We start from the raw sequence: 24,385 nt of genomic DNA on the forward strand, positions 1-24,385 counted from the left end.
CAAAACAGAGAAAGGAGACAGTATCTGAAGAAAATTAAGAATGGAAGTAATATCTATGGATAGTGCAGCCTCTCCGAACTGAAGCAGGAGAATTAAACATTGGATGGAATGTAATGCAAACTGCTTTGCACAAAAGGAGTGGGTTTGTGTCCTAATTACTGTCCTGTGGAAACTGATTCTGCCAGTTCCTTTATGGGCCATCTAGCCCTCTCTTTGCTTGCTGACGAAAAAGGTGCAGAACTTTTATGAATGTTTCTTCCCTAATTTAGGTCTAAACATGTTTGTTCATTTGTTTGGTTTTTTAAAGTACTACTTTGTTGCTGAACAGCCTCATATTTCACTCTTTGCTTCTGCTAAAGTTGCTGCCAGATGAGGGCTGGGTGTGGGGGATGTGACAATATTAAATGCAGAAGTAGCGGTATCCCGAACAACCATGTACTTTGGGGGTCAGAGTCCTTTCACTCTCTTTTCAGCTTTCAAAACAAAGGAGCAGCATTTATGAGATCACATAAAATTTTAAGCCAGTTAGAACTATAGTTCCGAGAGATTACTTTAGAACTAGATATTTTATTATTTTGGAGTGTTGCATAAACATTCCAGAGAATGTTCCTTGGTTTTCCCGCTGAAGTTTTACTGTGCAATACTTGCCTTTTCTCTAATAAACTATTTGCACATGTTCACTTGTTTCTTTGAAAATCTGGTTTTGTGGAAATATAAATTTTAGCTTTTACATTTTTTCCACTGCTTCTCTTCCTCTAAAGGGAACAATTCATCCTCCTCTTCATGCCAAAATGATTGGTAGAAGTGCTAGGTTTTTTAAGTTTACCTGTTTTCTTACAGCCATAGGTATGTAGGCAGATTTATAAAACTATTAGGATGGTGACACATTCCTATTTTTAATGAGAAAATAAACAAGCTAAGGCAGAAGTTTTATGGCTCATCAAAATAAAGAGCCAAACTTCTGAAGTTTCTCATCCTGAAACTGTCTAAATGCACAACTAATGCAAGTTTTTGTTATCTATCACTTTTTTTATCATTATGAAAATAGTGTCTTTGGAGCCTGCTGGCAGAAATCATTCTTAGAAAACGACCATCATGTTGTTGGTATGTCTTCATATCTGGGCTGACATTTCAAACATCCCATCCCATTTTCTGAAACAAGCAGACCACACCATTTTCCAAAATTAATCCAAAGAAGATGGCAAACCAAGGGAGTATTCGGTTCAAGTTCAATGTAACTGCAAAAGGAAACAGAACAAATTTATCACGTATCATTTAAGATCATAGAAACCACAGATCTGTTAAAAGTCTGCATTCCAAAGCCATGCATAAAATTAACATGAAATTTTGATTTTCCAGAAACACAGAATTCTATGTTTCAATGATCCATGAGGAGTTGTCTCAAATTCTAATTTAGGGATCTAATGGATATAATACAGCTTATACAAAGAGATAATAGTGAGATGAGGTGCTTTTTCTTTTTTTTAATGAAGTTTTTTGTTTCATTTTCTATTAAAGTCTAAGTAACACAGTTTTAAGCTAGATCTATCATTCACATTTCTGATATTGAATAAAAATAAAGAAAGAATAATGGCTTTTGTAACAGCTGCAGTCTCTCACACACATTCTACACACATAATGTAATAAAAAAAGCAAAAATATACCTCTAATTGCTTGAGAGTTTGATATCAAGACAAACACTTTTATAAATGCAAGGCACAAAGGTGTGTAGTCATGTTCCCAAATAACAGCTGGGATTAGCAAAAGCTTTCCATAGGTGGACAACAGCAGTGCTTTGAGGAGTAAAATGAAGTCAGACTTTCTTTTCAGCATTTCAGGTGTCATCCACCATAAGGTAATAAAAATGCCAATGAAAAATGAAGTTTGTTCTAAAAGGGAATAAGAGGAGTTGGAAAGAGAGAATGAAGAACAAAATCAATACTTGTCCTCTTTGGAAAGGTCACCAGCAATGAACCCTTTTCATCCAGCCTAAGAAAAAACACTAACGTGAAAATACCATTGAGCTACTAGACTTTTTTTGACACCACATTCCTGTGTTATGGTGGAATTAATGCAGATGTCAAAGACCCTCTCATAACAACTGTAATAGATGAGTTACTACTGAAAATGAGTTCAACATTTTTACTGACTTGTTATAAAAACTTACTTATAGCAACATTAGACAATATAAGATTTAAATTAAACTCTGAATGTCTAAGAGAAATACTAGTTTTAATCTCCAAGTTTGATGTCAATAGTTTGATACTATCACCTGAAAAGTATGAGAATAAATGTATTAACCAACATAAAACAAAAACCCTCCCCTGCCCTCAAATGTAGTCTTGGAGCACAGATGTGTTTATTCTTTACTGGTCTGTATTTTGGCGCATTTGTTTAAGAAAACCCCAAAACAACAGATACAGCTTTTTCCAACTGTTTACTTTTGTAAGGCTCTTCAATGTTGCAACACCTTAATGACTAATAAACCTTGAAGTCAATATCAAATATGGAATAAGGCTGACACCTACACTGGTCTTCAAACTATGCCAACAGATTCAGGCAAAGATTTCTGAGTATTGTCACTTTTCAGTGTTTTCATATCTAATGCTAATCATACTGGTCTAAATTGTAGTCAGGATCAAAACAGGCATTTAATAAAATAAAGGCAAGTTGAAGAGCATGTGTGTAATGGTGTAACCATACTGGATTTGACATAACATCCATTCTGTATGTATTTTTGCAATATGGGCTTGAAAGACTGATGAAGTTTTGCAATGCTTAAAAAGCAGACAGTGAGATATCATCAATCTTACCTAAAGAAGCTATGCAAAACATTCTATAAAAATCCCATTCTTTGGCATATCTGATTAAGTCATCAGGATCTGTGTTTTGGCTTGAATCCTGTAGCTGCAACCACCTGATATAAGCTTCACAGAGCAAACAAAATATGCAGAGCTTTCCATGAATCTAGTAAATGAACAAACAATAAAAGCATTAGTACTGAATCAGCATAAATTAAAGCATTAGTATGAAATCAGTATTTAAAATGCATTTCAACATCTTTACACAAACAAGCTCCATAGGTTTATTATTTTTCTTTAGAATATAATCAAAACTACTTCTGTTGAACCACTAGGTTAGCACATCATCCTTTTAACATCACTTACAACAACAGACAAATTACAACAAGTGGAAAACTGCATGAACAGTTCAATACAGAAGAACGTATATAACTGTAGTTTCTAAACTCTGATCCATACCTTTTCAAAATTGGGAAGGCTGTTTCATCTACGAACGCAAAGCCAAAATTGTAGCACAGCTAGGAGAATTATACTATCCAAAATTCCAGTTTAAGGGCAACTCTCCCATTTAGCAAACTGGCTTATATAGCCTTGTTTTTCTTTTTCACTGGGACAATCTCCATTAGAAGAAATAGGTAGTCTAGTTATACCAAAATATTTCTTAGTTCGTAAAGGATGAGGCACCAAAAATAAATGGAACAATATAACCAAACAAAACTAAAAAAATATCCTCTGAAGTGACTGGAAAAATGATGTCGTGAGGGCCCAAAGTTAGCATGATTCCACATTAAACAGCTTATAAACTGTGTGTACGTGAGGTGACTTCTGATTTTATAGAGATTTAAAGGCATGAATGCAATTTCTGTGCATGGATTCTATTTTTTCCATTAGAGGCGAGTCATGCCAATTGCCCGTACATGCACAGGCTTAGCTAGTTAAAAATTCAATTCAATTTATTTGAATAGATGACATCTCCACAGATAGAACAGTTCTTCAAGAACCCTCACAGTAAACATCATTACCAGTCTCCAGAAGCACTGAATTAATAAAAAATATTAAGTGAGATTTATGCTTGAGAGATGAGGTGAGTATATATATATCAACATTGCTTAAGGTGGACTGGCTGGGAGGCATCAACACGAACACAGCACACACTTATGCTTGGATAGTTTGCTCTAGATTAGCTTCCCTCTCCTCAGAAATCAATCCTTACAGTAAAAATACACAATTCTGTCAGAAAATATACACCTGTAAACTACAGCCTGGCCAGCCCAACAAAGTTGATTACACAACTCTGCATCAACAACATTTGAATCTTTTGCTGTAGCTTTGAGAGCAGGGCTAATTACTCAGGAAGAAACTCATGAGAAATTAGTACAGTAGGTTTAGTTAGAAATTAACAGTAGGTTAATTGAACTGTATGAACAGTTTGATACAATTCCTTCTCTTTAATGGGTAAACTGACTGCTGTATTTGCTGGTAGTGTCTTCACTACTGTGAAGACAGAAACTGTCTTAGTAACATCTGGAGCTTGAGATTTCATGTGTTCTATTCATTATATAACTGGTTCAGCTTGCTGAAATCTGTGGAAGGGCAGGAGAAGAACAATCTCTAAAATTTTATAACTATTACAATCAACTTACCAAATCTAAATATATTTTTAACCAAAAAAGTCACAAAGTAGGGGCATAGCAACTTACATTTATCTTTGTATTGAAAAGAATGTGCCTGTATGCTTGTGCTTTACATAAAACAGCATTAATCAAGATGATAACAGGATCATATTCGATATATTTGTCCACAGGTTTCTGGCAGGATTTCTGAAAGTTAAAAATAACAAGAATTAGGGGAAAAAATAGAAAGCGAGAGTTTATGAAATGTTCCTATAAGCTTAGCACAACTACATAAATCCAAACTAGCTATTCAATTCATTTTAGTCTTTCCTTAATGTAAACTTCATTTTCAATACCTTTTGAATCCATGTAGAAAAATTGCTTCCCCTCTCTTGATACTGCAGTTGACACACAGACTTCCCATATAAAACATAAAGGTACATTATCAATTTTTACAGACTTCAGACTAACACCAATAATAAACTATGTAAGCATGGACCTAGTTATCATTTTGTACTCCACAGATGCAAAAAATAAAACTACCTTCCTAAGACTCAAGAAACGCACCAGTATTGTGCTAAAAGGTTAACTTATCATGCCTCATCTACAGGTATTTAATTTGGGTTATTTTTGGTAATTTTTTTGAAAGAAACCCAATTTCTTTTATCACTTCCTTCTTTTCAGAGATGCTTTATCCTCTTATCCTACCTTCTTCCTTTCAAGAAGACAGTAAATATATTTTGTTGCTGCATTGTTATTCCATACAGTTGTCTGGATGTTTCAACTGATTTCCCGTTATTGAACAAATACCAATTTATTCAGAATACTGTTTTCATACACAGCTATAGCCAAAGAGTCAGAAGGTGACACTAAACAATAGTAGGACACTAGACCATTACTTCTTCAGTACATCTGTTGGTTGCTGCTGTTCCTGCTGGAGAGGTTGTTTCACCCAGACCACTGGGAACTGCTTGTTATCAACCCCCTCCTGCTTTATTGACCTGCCTGCGTGGCTGATCACTCCTTGACTTGGGTTAAATGAGAGGGGCTAACAAAAGGCTGTTACAGTTACTGTGAGCAGGAAGGTTAAATAACAGTCTTACAAAAGGCTCGCCTTGCAGACCTGGGGGAGAAATAATTTCTAGCAGAGAGCTGAGGAGCAGCAGCAACCACGTCAGCTCAAACAAGTGCACTTGCAGAAGGGTGCTTGCCTGCAGGTCAGCTTTCTCCTGCTCCTGATCCTCCAGTTTGCCTTCTTGTTTCCTCCAACCTGTCCTCAGCTAATCCTACTCCCCTGGGTCTTGGCATTGGTTGCCATGCTCAGAGTACAACAGTCCTAGAAATTGACCTCTATTTCCATTTTAACGAGTGCATGGCTGTGTGCTGCCAGAAGAGACATATATGTACCCCGCTTTCTGAAATGCTGGAACGGTCAAAAATGCAGCATCAGACAGCACACACCTACAGACAAACTCCCAGGAAAGGACAAAAAGTTTTTTCAATTTTATAGATTTTTTATTTCTCTTGTACAAACAGCAACCAAGTATCACGCAGCTGCTAGCTCACTTTCCCCTCAACGGGATGAGGATGAGAATCAGAAAATAGTAAAATGCACAGGTAGCAATATGAACAGTTTAATAATTGAAATAAAGTAAAATATAGTAATAATAGTGATGAAATGGAAGATAAGAATAGAGAGATAAGACCCAAGAGAAACAAGCGCCGCACAGTACAATTTCTTACTACCCATGATCGATGCCCAGCCTGTCCCTGAGCAGTGATTGGTCCCTCCCAGGCAACTCCCCTCAGTTTATATACTGGGCACGACATTCTATGGTATGGAGTATCCCTTTGGTCAGTTTGGATCAGCTGTCCTGGCCATGCTCCCTCCCAGCTTCTTGTGCACCTGCTGGCTGGCAGAGCATGGGAAACTGAAAAGTTCTTGATGTGGGGTAAGCACTACTGAGCAACAACTAACCCATCAGTGTGTTACTGGCGTTATTCTCACACTGAATCTAAAACACAACACTGTACCAGCTACTGGGAATAAAATTAAATCAGCCAAAACCAAGAAGCGTCCAAAGTTAACTCTGCCTTGCTATTTAACAGAATTATTATTGTAGAATCTGAGAATGCAAAATTTCATCAGCAAATTGACTCAAAAGTCCAACACCTATATAAAGAAAAACATCCAAGCAAACGCATAAACTGAATAGAATGTCTAGGGAATGTTACAACCCACTAACCAGTGTTTCTTAGCCCACTTCAAGGAAAAATTCAACTCATTTGGATTAAAAAAGAAAATATTGTGTATGACAGTACGCAAGTTAGATATAATGAATTCAAAAACTGACTCAATTAACCAAGAGTTTGATAGGTCTAAAATTAAAGTGAGTGAGATGGAAGAAAGGACATAATTAACAGAAGACCACAGCTACAGGATTTAATAGAGTGAAAAAGAAATTGCCACTTTAATTAAAAGCAGTGTCCCACTTCATTTCTTTCTACTGGGAAATCATGAACAGATATTCTTATAGGTGGTAATTTACATATGTCAAATCTGTGGGTTGATGTAGCATAGGAAAAGTCCAATTTTTTTAATAGGTTTATTCACACAAGCACTGGTCAAGTCCATACAAAATAAGATTATTCTTCAACACAATGGGTGTCATAAAGGTTAGATGAAGGATATCTTACATACCCTTGGATTTATTATGCTCTCAGATTCTCCTACAACAGAACATTTTCTGACCAGGATCCAAAATCTTTCTGAGTAAAGAATGATATTTTCAATCAGAGGATCCCAATCGAACACTGATCAAAAAATTTGCAGTTAAGAGGTACTGCAAAATTTTCACTGACTGCTGACATGAATTTTAGATCATTAAAATATATCAGACCAACCCTCTGGGCAAAACCAGTAATACAGAAATTCTAGTTCAGATATGTAAGGAGACTGCTACAAATGAATACACAAATAGTGGTACCTTCTGCCCCACAGCTTCTGGCAGCCAAATATTAAATATTCTGCAGCTGTAAAAATTGTGTTTAATTTAGTATTTCTGTCTTCTAGAGCTAGATGACAGCCCTATTCTTAGTATATTTTACATTCCCAGTTTACTTTATTTCTATCTGAGTCTCTGCTGTAAGACAGTAGAGTCCTCAGTGCATATCCAGCCAGTGACCTAGCCAGCATGAGTTCATCCAGGGATTTGTGAGACCTACAAACCACCTCTGCTGCAAAAGACTTGTGTATGCACTGCCACAGACTGATTGAACAAGATGATGTTTCCTATACCGATAAAATATTACAGAATTAACATGCCCTCTAGGATGAATTTTTCTTCAGACCTGGCCTTTTTGGTTATTTTTCCCGCTATACTACTAAAACATGTGATGCTAGCCTTAAATGCCTAGGAAGGAAATCTGTGACTTGAGCCTGACTTCAGCAAAATCAATGCAAGCAAGGGCTGCTGCAGTCTAAGCACACATAGGTTTAACCAGATAGTTTTATCTAGTTAAAGTAATGTAACTATGGACGCTGATAATCACTAACACTGTCAGAGAATATTGGCATGAGCAACTCAGCTCTGGAGAACTGCTTGCACACTTTTATGAATTCAGTCAGGCAATTTGGAGTGAACTGGAACACTGGCGCTCTCGTCTCATTCCCAGTTGCAGTTCCGCACAGCTGTAGTCAATGGCCTGGGCAGCGTGAGCGAAAAAGGCAATTCTTTAACAAACCTGAGTTTTTTTCAGTCTTCTCCCGGCTTTCTTGAAGAAATGCCTCAGTTATCATAACCAGTTCTAAAGCGATAGAAGTAACTGGATTTCTCTATGCTTTTAGCCATTTTTCAGTTCCTTCCTTAAATACATATCTGACATCAGAAAGTAACCAGTATTTTTTCTTGAAAAAAACAGACATTACTTTGCCTAAAAGGCATTTTCAGATTATGTCACAGAAGAGAAAAAGTTAAACTTTACACCATAAATTCTATTTACACATCTTCTAAATTTGTAAATTTAAGGAAAATTACAAGGGTTTGATACTGACACACAAAAGTCCAACAGATACTGTGGTCACCTAAAAACGGGTGTTGAAAGTATTTCAATATTCTAATGAATTTAAATGGGTATTAGTTTAGGAACTCTTTGACTAACCAAATATTTAGGACTATTTGACTGTGCTTGTCCATTGTTTCGAAATAAATAAATAAATAAACAAGCTTCCATTTCCACAGTTTAGAAATTTACTTAGTTTCTTTTAAAAAAATCTGAAAACTATTAGCAAAGGCAGTTTTAAGAAAAAAATAAATCTTCAAAAGCTAGTACAACTATGGTCTTTATAACATAGTACATCAGATTCTTTTTGATCAAAGCAATCCAAAACATTTAGGGAAAGTAATATATATTTTAACATCTGAGTTGAATTACATATGACCAAAAAAAGTACTGATATGTTAATTCTAACTTCATTTTTATCACCTTTTATAAAACACAACTCAAAAGACATAACTCTTCTTTGTTCATCAAAGATACTCAACTTGCAAATAGTGTTCACAAACACATGCCCAATACAATAATATATACAAACATTTGAGAAAATACCTACTGTCTCTGAAGGATAAAGTTCCTAAACATGACTTATTTGTAGTCCAAGCTTCATCCTGATCTAAAAATACCACGAAAATCACACCAGGAAAATGTTTGCAAATCTCTGGACATTAGAAATATCAGCGAAACAGTTTCATTTTAGTTTGACAATAATATGCTACATTTTTTTGCTAGACTACATATACGGCAAATTTTAATAACATTTGCATAATTTCAACATGAACATAGGTCCATTTACATAGGTTACATAGGGCAAATTAATGCAGAGCCATCCTCTTGTGAGAGTGCCCTTAATCCCAATTGCCCGCTTAAACAATAAAATGTAATTAGCTGTGCTGCTTTCAGGAGAGGGTTCTTTATTAGGGATGCAATTAAGTGTCATAATAGGCTGAGAAAAAAAACAGCCTGGTTTCAGATGCATTCCATTTCAGAAAACAAATTAAAAATATTGGTTTACAATTTTTTCCTATATGATTCATTTTCCAGTAGAGCTGGTCTGTAAATAGTTATGTAAAATTAGCATACTTTATTTTCTAGGATGACCTTTGTACTCTTGACAGATTTGTTACCTTACCATATAAATGCTTTGCATTCAAAGCATTTACAGTCTCTCCGCCTTGCCGCAATGAAAGAGCTTTTCAATTATTTTTTAATTGCAGAAAAGCTAAATGAAGTGTGCACTACTCAGGCAATTTGGCTTTCTTATTACGAAACACAAGGGGGATCCTGACTGAGCTCTATATATTGCAATGAGTAATTTCTTTCCCTTTGTTAGGGTATGGAATGATTTTAACGTTTTATTTTTAAGTACAACAGCATATGTACAATTTAAACCAAATTTTTAAAAAGTTTGCATGCTTTTCCTTCTATTTCTGAGAGAGTGAAGCATTAATACTACAGTAGCAATGTTATCTGAACCGTATTTTTTTCTTACTCTTCTTAGTGGTTGGTTTGTAATATATTCAGGGAAGATTTGCTGATTTTTTCACAGGATGAGAAAAAGATTCATCCATTAAATCTGAATCTTGAGCAAGAATGAATGTGCAATGCCAGAGGTCTGGGCTAGGTGTCTGCTGAAACAGGTTTTGATTAAACAAAACAGATTTAAAAAGAAGTTACAGAACTTGAGCTCTATGGAAGTTTTTAGTATTTGCCTCTGAAAAAAAATTCCTTCTTTTCTTCAACAAATTAGTAACAGAACACAAAACTGTGGTATTTTTCTTAGATATTCCAATTTAAATCTTCCACATGAAAATCACATCCAGATCAGGTTAAACACATCCTAAAAATAAATGCAGGGCAAGTAGAAGATGCAGTTGGGAGAATTTAGCTTCTTCAACCTTGAAATGATGTTCCAAAAAGTATTGAATGACAGGGTCATCCTGAGAATGGCAAAGACCTTTCAGATGCAGATTTATTAATTTATCAAGGAAAACTTTTAGCACCGGGCCAAGTCTATAGGTCAGCATAAAACAGTGATGATCTTGACTATGTTCTGCTTGTTTCTGATTTCCTGGGGGCCTTTATTTTACTTACCATATGGAACAAATATTGGGTTGTTGGTTGGTTTCTCTCCATGATGTGTCAGTATTTTCAGGTACTACTTGAAAATGGGAATGAAACACAAGTGCTTTTTAACAACAACAAAAAAACCTAGATGATGTCCATTGGCCTCACTTTGAGTATCACTATACAATCTTTCTGTGAACTTTTCACTTTTTCCTTCTTGTGCTACAACAGAGTAGCAGTACTCAATGCTCTCACTCCACACAGACAGATGAAAACTCTTCTCAGGCTGAGTGATCACATCTTCTAATCTCACCTCAGACTTCCATTTTTTCTTAAATACCTTTAACTTTTTGTAAGGTTTTAGAGGCCTCCACTCTAGGTTTTATACATATTTGATATAAATGATGTTTCACGCTGATAAGTGGGATCTACATATATTTTGCAGTGAAGACTTCTAAGCTATCATTATTTTGAGGTTAGATTCATCATCGGAAAGATTCATAACACTGACAAACTCCCTATAACACTCCTTGTGAAAGTTTGTGAAGGGTATCAAATGACATTCTGTACTTGACTATATTTTGTTGTCATCAGAACAGCCTTGCCTGCATGGAGTAAAACGCCTGCAGAGAGTACAGTGACAAAACTATCCTTACAGATTAAAAGGAAAAAGTAAAACAAGAATTGCTGTATTAGAAACCATGAGGTCTTGGTAGCTGGAGACAAACAGTGGTGCTTTCCTGCAATGCACAGATAAAACTGAATTCAGATCTGCTCACTTGAAGGAATCTTTTGATCTCGGCATTCCTCTAACATTCTCATCTCCACTATATAAACCATGAGCTAACGTGTTTCTTACTCAAGGGTTTTGTATTGCCTGTTCCTCATGAGCTCCTACTTTCCGCACTTCCTGGGTGGCCAGAAATTGAGAAAAAATCTTAAAGGTGATATGACAAGCACCACATACGAGCAACTAGGACTGGAACTGAACTATGATAAGCCACAACATAGCCAGAAGAAACAGATTGGTAGGAGTAAGTGAAAAATGTTATATATCTGGACGTGCATGAAGAAACGTGGACAGGATTCCAAGTTGCTAGGAATGTGTGATTCTTTGCTTTCTTTTCCTCTGTTAGTTACTCTTCTTGTATGACTTTGGCAGCTGTGATTAATACAGTCAATGGGACCTTAAGTCTTTGACTCTTCATGGGATGCCACAGCTCCAGAAGACCAAGATCTTTGGTCCTCAAATGGTTGAAGGCTAAGAAGAATGAGTGCCATCTACTGGCTCCCAGTTTGCCTTAGAGATTATCATTGCCAAATTCATAAGCATAACTCATGACCTGGGTTTACAAGATGTGCTAAATCACTCCAGAAGAGCGCCACGAAGGTGATGAGAGGACTGGAGCACCTCTTTTATGAAGACAGGCTGAGAAAGTAGGGGTTGTTCAGTCTGGAGAAGAGAAGGCTCCAGGAAGACCCTATAAGCAACTTTCCAGTAGCTAAAAAGGGCCTACAAGAAATGTGGAGAGGGACTTTTCACAAGCACATGTAATGATAGGACAAATAAGAATGGCTTTAAACTGAAAGAGGGTAGAGTTAGATGAGATATTAGGAAGGAATTCCTTACTGTGAGGGTGGTAAGGTCCTGGCACAGGTTTCCCAGAGAAGCGGTAGATGCCCCATCCCTGGAAGCGTTCAAGGTCAGATTGGATGGGGCTCTGAGCAACCTGGTCTAGTGGAAGGTGTCCTTGTCCATGGCTTCCAAGTGGCTTTGGAACTAGATGATCTTTACGCTCCCTTCCAGCCCAAAACATTCTATGATTCTATTATATGGCTGCAGGCACAAGGTTTATACCTGTTCTTTCGTATCCAACTTGTCCTTGATTTCAAATACTAATGTGAGATTCCACATGAAAGAGCTCCAAAGAAAACAATTTACATAATTTTAACATGATTTGACCACCAACAATCTGATGCAGATTATATCCACTACTAAGCATAATACATTATACTAACACAAGAAAAGCAATTAAAAATCAATTTTTCCTTGTAGTATGCATGTCTAAAGCCAGAAGAAATCCATCTCTATTACTTTGTTCATCTTTTACCTATGAAAACTACTGATCTCACTAGTTTTTGAAAAGTCAGAGATTTTTTGTCTATGTTTTAAGCTGGTTTATGCTCTACAGCAACAAGCCATTTAAACTGACTGCTGGGTTGGGAAAAGAGAAATATGTCAATCAGCTCTTTCTACTATAATCAGTGATTTGTAAATACCTTGTTTTCACAGCTTCTTGATGGTAACAAAAGCTGAGATCCAGCATGTACCTCTTTCAACCTGAGCTAGGCCAGTTTACATTTCCCCAAATGTAAACTGTCCACAGAAGTCAATCTACAATCTCTGCTTTTGATCTAGGAAGCATCTGAATGACTCAAAGTTAAAAAGCTGTAAAGGAATTCACCACAGATTTCATACAAAGCATTTTGGTCATCTGTTATGTTCATAGCTTCATGGTTTGTAAATTAACGCATCTTCTATCAGCATTCTCAAAATGCCAAGGGCTTCAAAACCAGAGGGAACGACCACAAAGGAAGTTTGAATGATACACAACTAATTCCTTACAAAATATTCAACAACTGGTTCAAGCACCAGGTTTCCTCAGTTTTACAGAGAGCAGACAGGATGTTGTGAAACAAAGTCACAGATAAAATCAAAGGCTTGGTCAAGTTATATTTGCAGATCTCTCCATTCTGTTTTTTTTCCCCATACTTAATCTCCTAAATGATCCAATTTTTTACACGCTACCAAAAAAAAGTAGAAAAAAAAGTAGAAACTGACACCAGAGACAAGTCTACATAAACCCTATCAAAAGCTGAAAACAGTAATTTAGAAATACTTGAAAACTGCTGAAAAAGGTAAATGGTTTTTTGCTGCCACTGCAAAATCTCCAAAAAAACACAGGAGACACTAAAAGAGAAAATAGCTATTTTAACATTATGAAAACACTGGGAAAAAAAAATAACAGAACTGTGAGAGGCAGAATGGGAAGAGAGAGCAGTAAATAGCCTAGAACATGCTGGTGCGATTTTGGAAAGCTGGGTAAGTAATACAGAAGTCCTCATATGTACATTCACAGAATCACAGAACATCCTGAGTTGGATAGGACCCACACAGATCATCCAAGTCCAACTCCTGGCCCTGCACAGGACCATCCCCAAAAATCACACCATGTGCCTGAGAGTGTTGTCCAAATGCTTCTTGAACTCTGTCAGGCTTGGTGCTGTGACCACTTCCCAGGGGAGCCGGTTCCAGAGCCCAACAAATCTCTTCACAAGTGTGAAGAACCTTTTTCTAGTATGCAACCTAAACCTCCCCTGACACAACTTCATTTCCTCAAGTCTTGTCACTGGTCACCACAGAGAAGAGATCAGTGCCTGCCTCTCTGTTTCTCCTCGTGAGGAAGCTGTAGACTGCAATAAAGTATCCTCTCCAGATCTTTCACCATCTTCATTGCCCTCCTTTGGACACTCTCTAATAGCTTTATATCTTTCTTATATTGTGGTGCCCAAAACTGCACACAATATTCAAGGTGAGGCCACCCCAGTGCACAGCAGAGTGGGACAATCCCCTCCCTCGACCGGCTGGCGATGCTTTGCCTGATGTCCCCCAGGACACAGCTGGCCCTCCTGGCTGCTGGGGCACTGCTGACTCACGTTCAACTTGCCATGGACCAGGATTGGACACAGCTGGCCCTCCTGGCTGCTGGGGCACTGCTGACTCACGTTCAACTTGCCATGGACCAGGATTCCCAGTTTCCTTCGAATAATCATCACTCAGTCCCTGACATTTAGGTACAGTGGCATGGCAACTATGTCCAACCGTGAAGCCACGCTCACATTCGTCCTTCAGCAAGAGCCAGGCCAAGCACAAACAGCAGCAGACCCACTGCACGCTCTGTACAGAAGAGCACAGGACAGTCGGGGCAGCACTACCATTCAGGTGCCCTCGAGGAACTGCAGGAAATGACACTGGGAAGCAGGACAGGTGTAAGTCCTACAGAATCACAGAATGGGTCAGGTTGAAAGGGACCACAGTGCATCATCTGGTCCAACCTCCCTGCTCCAGCAGGGTCATCCTAGAGCACATGCTACAGGATTGAATCCAGATGGTTTCTAAATATCTTTAATGAGGGAGATGCCACAACCTCTCTGGACAATCTGTTCCAGTGCTTGGTCACCTGCACAGTGAAGAAGTTCTTCCTCACAACCAGGTGGAATTTCCGGTGCATCAGTTTCTGCCCACTGCCTCTTGTTCTATTGCTTGGCACCACCGAGAAGAGCCTGGCTCCATCTTCTTGGCACCACTTCTTTAGATACTTATACACACTGATGAGGTCCCCTCTCATTCATCTCTTCTCGAGGCTGAACAGGCCCAGCTCTCTCAGCCTTTCCTCATAAGACACCTGGATCCAGGGAAAACAGCCACACCCCCGCCACCAGGGGGCGCCCCAGCGGACCCCAGCGAGCCTCGGAGCTTCCCACGTGCATCCTTCCCTCCCCTTCCCGCCGCCCTCGCCCACTGCCCGCCGCCGCGGGCGTGAGCCGACTCACGCAGATGGAGATGCGGAGCACCCCGCGCCGGTAGTCCCGATACAGCTCCGCCGCCTCCCCGTTGCACTCGATGCAGCGGTAGGCGCCCGGCGCCGCCATGGCGCGCGACACCACCCCCCGGCCCTCTCGGCGCTCCCAAAACCGCAGCCTCGCTTCCGCGTTCGGGGGCGCGGCCGAGCCGGACCGCGCTGCCCTGCATTCGGGGAGTTGTAGTTCTCTCGCCGCCACCACCGGCCGGGGCTCTCCAGCAGAGAACTCCATGTCCCAGGGGGCAGCGCGGCGGCGGCTCCGCGGGAGGGGCAGCGGGGGCGCCCCGTGTCCTCAGCGGCGGCGGCGCGCATGCGCGCTGCGAAGATGGCACCTGCCGGCAGTGCGGCGTGGGGTCTGTGTGCGCTGCTGGCCCTACTGGCCCGGACCGCGCTCGCCCTCACCGAGCGATACGCACCGCTGTCCCTGCTCCAGCAGGAGCGGCACCGCCAGCGCCACGGCCCCGCGGGCGAGTGGGTGGACCAGTACTCGGCCGAGTGCGGTGAGTCGGGGGCGTCGCCGCGGTGACCGCCCGCCCGCAGCGCCGGGGCGGCGGTGGCGGGGCCACAGGACCGGCGGCGGGGGGCGGCGGTGATGGTGATGGTGGTGGTGGTGTTGAGCCTGGGGCGGTGCGGGGTTCCGGCGGCCCCTCGGCTGTGCGTGCCGCTGCCGCTGAGCTGACTCATCCCGGGGCATCTGCCGTGCGAGCGGCACCCCCGAGCAGCGCGGAGCGGCGGCTGCGGCGCCGGGCACAGGGAAAGCTCTCGCCCCTTGCACGGAGAAGCCGTACGGCGTGTGGTACCCTACGGGAGGATTCCCGCTGCCCCAGTCATGTCCCGAGCCTGGCAGCTGGACTCTGCCTGCTTTGTAATCCCTGCCCTCAGGAGTGTGGGGACTTGCCAGCACCTTGTGCTCGCTGAGTTTCTTAGCACAAGAAAGACAAGGAGCTGCTGGAGAGGGTGCGCTGGAGGCCCACAAAGATGATAAGGGGTCTGGAACATCTCACTTAGGAGACACTGAGGAAGCTGGGCCTATTTAGTCTAGAGAAGAGAAAACTGAGAGGGAATCTCATTTATGCATTTAAATATCCCAAAGGTGGGTGCCAAGAGGATGGTGCCAGGCTCTTTTCAGTGGTGCCCGGCAGCAAGACGAGAAGGAATGGCCATGAACTAAAACACCAGAAGTTCCACCTCAATATGAAGAAGAACTTCTTTACGTTGAGGGTGGCAGAGCACTGGAACAGGCTGCCCTGGGAGGTCATGGGTTCTCCCTGTCTGGAGACATTCAAAGCCCACCCAGACTTGTCCTGTGTCACCTGCTCTAGGTGACCCTGCCTTGGCAGAAGGGTTGGACTAAATGATCCTCAGAGGTCCCTTCCAACCTTAAGAATTCTGTGGTTCTGTGAGTTGGATGTGGCTTGAATTGTTTTCAGCTACAGTTACGTGTACTTTGCTGGTGAACTGGATGCTTCTGTTTATGAGAAGTTCGAGTAGCAGGCCTTCTGGTCTTTTTCAAGTTAATTGATGGCTTGTAATACAGGCACAGTTAAAACTATTTTTGTGTGCTTCAATATCTTTTGCATCAGGAGCATATGGCTTAATCTCTTGTGATCATTGATTGTGAGCATGGTCTGAATGGACCATAAAAAATGCCAGTCTGAATCACAGTGTACACATAGTACAGGTGAAGAAAAAGATTTATCAGTTCATTGGAATGTAGACACTATATTTATAGGAGAATAATCAGTAATGTGTCATGACTTCTTAGCTGTCAGGAGAGTTTTGTGATTTTCCCCCTCTTTACTTCATAAAGCCTGTGCTCACATCAGCAGTTCTTGTGGTCCTTAAGAATTAATACACAACTAGTGTAATCCACTTGAATTACAGACTTTGTAGAAATACCTTGTTATGTGTTTGCTGCATCTGTGCTTTTTCTTCTCCCCTCCTCACCCCCCCCCCCCCCGCTTTGTGTGTGTATTTTTGTCTTCACATTATATAGTTCTTTGGTTAGTTTTTATCACTGGTTTTTTTGGGGGGGTGTGGGTGGCAGCAGTGGCTGAGAACCACAGTATGTAAACACTGAATCAGATTGTGAAAGTTATCTCGGATAACCATTGCTACACGTTATTCAAGTTTGAGCATAAATCCAAGAAGACTTTCACCCAGTGCTGAGATCAAAATCTGTACACCATACAAGTTAATAAATGGCAAAGCACTTGGTTACATCTGTTAGTAGACTTGACGTGAATGATTGACTCAGGATACTCCTTCAGAGGTATATATGGAAGATTAGATTTTGATTTAATGGCGGATGTTGTTTTAAAGAGATCAGTGTAACTGGGATTGATACCAGGAATTCCACTGAAATCATCAGGTACCTCAGGTACTTCACATGCACTGGTAATAAGATTGTCCTTAATTACAGAACTATATACTTATCTTGAAATAGCTGTATACCAATTCACTTCTTGCTGTTTAAATAGCATGACTAAATAAATTGCTCTTTGAAAAATCCCTTTAAGCTCTTGGTCTTTGTTTTAGTACAACTTTCACAGAAGCTGAGATTCTTTTTGTCTCAAGTACTTTTTCTTGTAGCCTACTACAAGGTCCAGGGTAATTTCTTTGGTTGATGTTTTTTGTTTTTCATAAAGTTAATAATATGGTACAGTTTTGATTGTATCTGACTTGTAGACAAAGGCAGATCCATTCTTCCCTGTGAGTAAAGCAGTTTGTTGCCCCCAAAATTGCAAGATACTAGGAGTCCTTTCTGCGCTATAGCTTATAACAGGTAGGCTGTTCTTATTCCCTGCCACCTTATTTAAAAATTCCTTCACTGAATTTTTGCTTCTGTGCAGAAAACTATTCTGGAGGTAGGCCACACCTGCACCTCTTTGTTTTGGTTTCTGAAGTGAAAATTGCTCTGTGAGTCTGCAGCCAAAACTCCTGTCACTGATTTACAAGCACCAACACAGAAAAAGTAACGTTAATAACACTGCCATGGCACAGGAGGGTTTGGCCAACGTGAAGAACAAAGGACAGTGTTGAAACCTGGAGTCTTTTTGGCAACTATCGGATTTTCTGACTTTATACTTTGACCTTCTGCTTTTTAGCACTCTTAATGATGTTGTAAAACTGGTTATCATTTTTGACTCAACATAGCTCCAAGTCCCTATTTACAGGAAATTATTTTAGATGCTGTTTTGACTTTTCTTTGTAAGTTTCTTTTTCTCTTTTAGCTCTGTGATTGTGAGAAGCAGGGAATTAACTAACTGCAATCCTTAAGTCAAAGAGCTCACTGGCCCCCAGCCTTTCAAACTTAGCGTCGAGCTTATATTTACAGACATTAGGGGAGATGATAAAATTTGATATTTGTGACCTGGATTCAAAGAGATAATACTTTATATCTGCTTTTTCTTATTTACTCTTGAAATATTTCAAGATAATAGAAGCTTTAGGACCTGAAGATTTAGAGATATCAATTTTGCAATTAAAGCACCATATAGAAGAAATAGTAACTTCTATAGTGTGTCAGTCTGGGAGAATTTTTTATTTTTGTTGTTACTTGTTTATTTGGTGTCTTAAACTTTTTCTCGACAAGCTGTGTTAGACTTTTTATAGATTCGAATCAATCCTACCCTTTTTGTAATGCCCTTCTTGGCATACCCATGGGAACTTTTGTGTATGGTCAGTCAATTACAGTTTGCTATTCTGGCGGCTTTTCACAGTCTTTATATCTCTGTTTCTTGGATCTCCAACAGCAGCTCTTTCCCTGCCTCTGTATGGTCCATTCCATTTATTTTCCTGTCTGGGATTGGAATGATAATTTTATTTGTTATTTCTTGGGTGAGAGAATGGAATCATAATGCTAAAACGAGACGTGTCTGCCCCAAAGTTTTGATATTTGCTTCCAACTTCCTCCTTTTTTTACCTCCACCCCCTTTTTTAGCACCTTTTTTTTTTTTAATTTGTTTTTAGCCAAAAACAAGCATAAGTAGGCATAAAACTAACTATATAAAAGCAGTCATGTAAACTATTGCTACCCTGGCTGTGTGGATGTAGTGCTGTGAGCAGAAAGCACTCCATGAAAATTCTGCCCTGTGGAGTGCCCAGTGGGGAAGCTGTTCAGCTGAACATGAGATGTGAGATGTGATAATAAAACACACATGTAAGGTGTTCCTAAAGGTATTTTCTCTCTTTACCTCCAGATTCATCGTTTTTGCACTTCCATGAATCGGATTGTGACATAGGAGGGTCATCGTCTTGTGAATCCGTGCTTTCTCTGAACACAGAGAAAATTCTGGTATGCTATCAAGAACATAATGTACAGAACAATTTTAATAGATTATTGAAGTTGCAGATCGCTTTTGCTGCTTAAGCAGTTAGAACGAAGTTCAGGGAAGTAACTATGCATACAATCTATTAATCAGTAGGTGTAGGCGCCCAAAAGGCTTCAGTATGAATGAACTCACGTTGCCCATAAAAGTATTACTTTGTAGTGCTCCATCATGAGTCTGTAGGGCAGTCAACTAATTGAGGCTGATGTTTTCACTGAAAGCTAACCTTCACCTCAATTAGTCAACTGATTAATTTGTTGCTTTTAGGGTTGCAGGGACTATGCTTGAAATAGGGGAAGGTGCATTAGTTTTTACCCAGATTACCTTCCTGAGTTTTACCGCAAAGTATGTATAAGAGCAGGAGTAATGACTTGCAATTGCTGCAGAAATAACATTGTGCAAAGATGAGAGTTAGAGGCTTCAGGCCATATTTCTGTAAATGTAATGCAGACATGGCATGTAGGGAATATTCTAACAGAAGAAGAACATTTCTTGATAGAGAGACTTCAAGAGGATTATCTTGTAATTTGAGTTTTCTTGCAACACTACTGTTAGCCTTTTGATCTTGGACAAATATAATCTTCAGTCTACGTCAGAACACAGGTTTGATGTTACTTTTTCAGTCCATTAAAGTCAGAGGTATTGAAAATTTTGAAATAACTCCCATATGAATATACAAATAAGCCTTGGCAAATTTGTAGGAATTATTGGCTATGGGGGAGCGTGGAAACAAAATTATAATTGGAAGCAACTTCTCCAGAGGTAGCATTTGGAAATAAAACTACTCTACTGCAAATCCACCAAGCCAATTACTTAATTTGAATATTCTCCTTAGACATTACTTCATCAGATATTGGCCAGATCTTCTGTCTAGTCTAGTCCAACAGCACCAGCAATTCTTTCTAAAGCAGTGAAGTGTATATGCCTATAATCCATAGAAAATTATTGTAATGCCAGATTCCACCACTTGTAGCTTATTTTCCAGTACCCAGGGTGGAATCATGCTATGTCTTTGTCTGCAGACAAAGAAGCGCAGACCTCTTTCTGTGAATCTACCAAGGAAGAGGATATATTGTAGTAAAAATGTTGTGGGTTTTTTTCCTAATGTTAGGACAATTATAGAACAGTAATGTTTTGCAGAATTAAGTGTTAAAGGTCACTTTCTGAATTAGAGTTTCTGGAAATTACCTGAAGCCATTGATGATATAAAAAGGTTGTGTTTCAAGGTGTGTGATTTGTAAATGCGTATGGACTGCAACGTAGATTTATTTTACTTGTTGCTATACCTCTCGAACGCTATTAATTCTTGTGCTCATTGTTAATTATTTTTTTTCTAAAAGGAGAAGAACTTTTTCTTTCTGTTGCTGTAGCAGTGCAGCAGTAGGTGGAGTAACAATTTGCAGAGTGTTATAGTATAATGTAGAACTCAATTTATTACCTTTTATTGCAGTAAAAACAAAGTTTGTAAAATCCATTTGCTAATCATTCATACCCTCCAAATTACTCAAGTTTTTAGAGCAGACCAAACTTTCTTAACGTTGTTAGATGCACAGGGCAGAAACTGTGAAATGGGATTGGACCAGTTACTTTTGCACTTTGTAGATAAGTGAAATAAATGTTTTGTGGACACAAGTAGCATGGGTACTTTTGATTGGACAGGCAAATAAGCCTGAAAAGGAGACAGTAGAGGAAATGAGCTATTTAGTTAAAGCGAAAGAAGAGAACAGAACAGAGAGAGAAGGTTTTTTTTTTCCCCCTTCTTCTTTCCTAAAACAGTTTTAAAGACCTATTATTGAAATTAATATTTTTTATTTTTTTAACACACACATAAACTACTCTGTAGATTTACAAGTGTCTGTGGAAAATACTTGTGAAAATGAGCAGAGTAGAGTAATTCTGTATTTCTGAGGGCTTGTCTTTAACAGTATTGGTTTCTGTAGGTGCATTATTTAGGGAACAGATGTCCTAGATGAGGCTAGCATTGGCTGAACCAAGTCTATAACTGATAGAAAGTAATTGTTAAAAGGACAGACTTTTTAGGATGGCATTCTGAAGTTACATTTTTCTATATTGATGGAGTGGTATTCTTTTCAGTGTTTATTTTTAGTGTTTTACTATTCTGCAGTATCCTTTCTTTTGGAGGAGATAAAGAAATAATTAATGGGGTAAAGAGTATAAACTTTCATATGAAATAGCATGTGACTTAGAAAGACTTCCAAAACTTCACATTAAGCAGATGTAATACAGAAACATCAGCCACTGGTAAAATATTGACAATGTTCTTTCATCTGAAAGGTTTGGTTAGCCTTATGATAGAGAAGAAAACAGCAGCATCTGATTGAAGAGTAGTTTCTCTCCCTGTGGTAGACTAGGAATGAATTTGTATTGTTACGTTAATGCAACCACATTAGTGTTGGCTTTGCCATTTAAGGCATTCTCTTAAGGATTTAATACATGGATTTTCTGTTAAATTCTCTATTGTTGTTTACTGAACACTTAAAAAACATGATGTTTTACAGAGCCAAGCGAAGTTGCTTGCAGAGCAAAAACGATTTCCTTTTGCTACTGATAATGACAACACAAATGAAGAATTGGGTAAGATGCCTTATATAAGGTTTGTGCAAGTGAATGATGTGCTAATTATTAGTACAACATTTTTAAAATAAACTGATTATTCATTATAGATGCATTAACTTTTAAGTGTTCCAATAAGTCTGAAAATAAGTGAGTTTTCCTTGGTCGTACAAAGAAAATACTTATCGTGCTAAAAGTCTTTCCTGCTTTGTGCAATAGAATTTTTCACCTTGTGTGCTTAAGCAGATGTTCAAAAAGCATTTTGATTAAATCTTTTTAAACAGACTCATCTAGTTCCTGCTTTCCTTTTACTGTTGTTATTGATGACTGAAACTATTCAAACATCCAGAAAATTTTACCAATGCAATGTGCTTTTTATCAAACATAGATCTTGAATCTGTCTTCCCCTCTCCGCATGTTCTACCTATCAACACTTATAGGCAGCAGAAAGGCTTTTTGAATTATGTCCTAGCTGGTACCTGACATTTGTTTTTAAAGCACAATTAGCGTAAAAAAAGGAGATGTCAAATAAAGCGACAGGAAATACTTTTCTCAAAGGACTTACAGAAGGAGTTACTTGCACTGCTTCTCCAAACTGGTATCCTGTGTAGGAAGCAGAGGTATTGTGAGGCAGCATAAAGATTGTTGAGAATGTATGTCAAGGAAGGCAGCAGACAGTCTTTTATGTAAGAGGGAAGGGAGACTTTATTCCTGTCTAATGAATTAAAAACAAATAAGTAGTTTTTTTCCTGACATAATTTCTGCCTTCACAGATTTATGCAGAAAAATTTGAGGGCTTAATCTCTTTTCATATTCCTCTTGTACCTAAGTACATTCATAGAATCCTGCAAGGAACACCAAACTTCTGTTCAGCTGAAAATATCTGATGCTTTTAGCAACTGTTCTGTAGACTTGGAAGACTATGCCAGAAGGTCTCTGTCCTCATGTTTGGCATGTAGGCTGGCACCTACCTACCCACTTTATTCCAAGTATGTCGTAGTGGAACCTGGGTCCTTCTTTGTGCGTGTTACTTCTAACTGTTCTGAGAAAAAGTAGTGAAAACGTATGGAGCATTCTGAAGCAATGTTGGTAGCCAAATACTTTGGCTAATTGACCATTTTTAACCCCTTGATTTTTCATAATACTGTACTTACTTGCATTTTTGTGATATTTATTTAAAGATGAAAAAAATCAGAAAGACAAAAAAGAAGCTGATACTGTATCAGCTACTAACTGCCAACCACTTGCCATAGTTTTACATAATTTATGACCTCCTGCATTTTGCTGAGTGTCTTGGATAAACAAAATCGAGTAATTATGAGCAGGACAATTGAGTGACAATATGAGTCTACTTTATCTTGCTTCTTCCACTTTTTTGAGTTGATTGTATTCTACATGCCAGCTTTTCTGTGTTCTGGGATTGAAACCCTAAGATGATACTAATAACTGGATAGTCTCGGAGGAGAATGAAATGAGGAAAATTCAAGAGCTCTTCAACCTGTTCTTCGCTCTGCCAGTTTTTTTCCCTCTTTTGGCAATGCTGTGTATTTGTACCAAGTAAAGCTTTTTATGTATCGAGGAAAGAGTTTATATTTCACACGAATATTTCCTTCTGCATAATAGAAATGCTCTGAGAATGTGACAAGCTAGAATTAAATACATTACACAGGGAAGTGTCTGTGTCCTATTAAAAATACCTTTATTCTAATTTACTTATTTGTCTCTTCTCATGTTTGAACAAATAATTACATGAATAGGTGCCTCTTCCGTTCTTTGGATGATTGCTAAAACGCATTATTAATTAATGGGAAAGGTGAATCCCTGTTATTAGTTCGACTGCCAGCTGTTTGAACAAAGTGCCTGGGGAAAAGTTCTCTTTTCATAGCTCTGGTCTTCAAGATACTTGGATTTTGTGGGCAGTGTAGACAAAGCTTAGTCCAGAGTTAAGAACTGCAAGAGATTAAAACATGCAAAATGAAACAATCTTGAGATACTCAGCTGTCAGAACTGAACTTCAGTCAGGAAAGCACAACCGCAGCTTTCCAGTCTTGTGATTTGACTGTATTTTTGTATCTTGTGGAGATTACAGGAACATGTTTCTAAAACAGTGGTCTGTTTCTGTTTCAAACACTTGACTTCTGCTTCAAAGTGGGTGGATATGCAAGACCTTTAAAGCATTTCATAATTATAACATAGGTAGAGACTGTAGTTTTTCAGTCTCATTTTTATAAATAATGAAGTCAGTTTACTTGAGGTATTTCTAGTTAATTCAAATGAAGGAAAAACTTAGGATGAGCTAA

At 39.0% G+C, this 24,385-nt stretch overlaps 2 protein-coding genes across 3 annotated transcripts in view; one reads left to right on the plus strand and one right to left on the minus strand.

Moving 5' to 3' along the window:
- Positions 1-3: 3 nt before the first annotated feature.
- On the minus strand, positions 4-15,303 carry ARV1 (ARV1 homolog, fatty acid homeostasis modulator). 2 transcript variants are annotated; one of them, XM_027897539.1, is made up of 6 exons: positions 15,152-15,254; positions 10,565-10,631; positions 4,502-4,621; positions 2,814-2,967; positions 1,665-1,889; positions 4-1,238 (listed from the first exon to the last, which is right to left on the minus strand). In XM_027897539.1, the coding sequence occupies exons 2-6, from the start codon at positions 10,604-10,606 to the stop codon at positions 1,132-1,134; spliced, it is 648 nt and encodes a 215-aa protein (XP_027753340.1). In that variant the 5' UTR covers positions 10,607-10,631; positions 15,152-15,254; the 3' UTR covers positions 4-1,131. The 2 variants fall into 2 exon arrangements, with proteins under 2 accessions (XP_027753340.1, XP_027753338.1); XM_027897537.1 differs by lacking the exon at positions 10,565-10,631 and having other exon boundaries at positions 15,152-15,303.
- A 187-nt stretch (positions 15,304-15,490) lies between these two features.
- Positions 15,491-24,385, plus strand: part of TTC13 (tetratricopeptide repeat domain 13) — a 40,401-nt gene continuing 31,506 nt past the window's right edge. The window contains exons 1-3 of the mRNA XM_027897535.1: positions 15,491-15,680; positions 19,383-19,477; positions 22,031-22,106. Of these exons, the coding sequence (XP_027753336.1) occupies positions 15,491-15,680; positions 19,383-19,477; positions 22,031-22,106 (361 nt within the window). The remainder of the gene's footprint in view (positions 15,681-19,382; positions 19,478-22,030; positions 22,107-24,385) is intronic.

This window comes from Empidonax traillii, unplaced genomic scaffold (genome assembly GCF_003031625.1).
Source record: "Empidonax traillii isolate 1590-97213 ecotype Southwest subspecies unplaced genomic scaffold, ASM303162v1 scaffold547:size421747, whole genome shotgun sequence".
In the NCBI taxonomy this organism is placed as follows: Eukaryota; Metazoa; Chordata; class Aves; order Passeriformes; family Tyrannidae; genus Empidonax; species Empidonax traillii.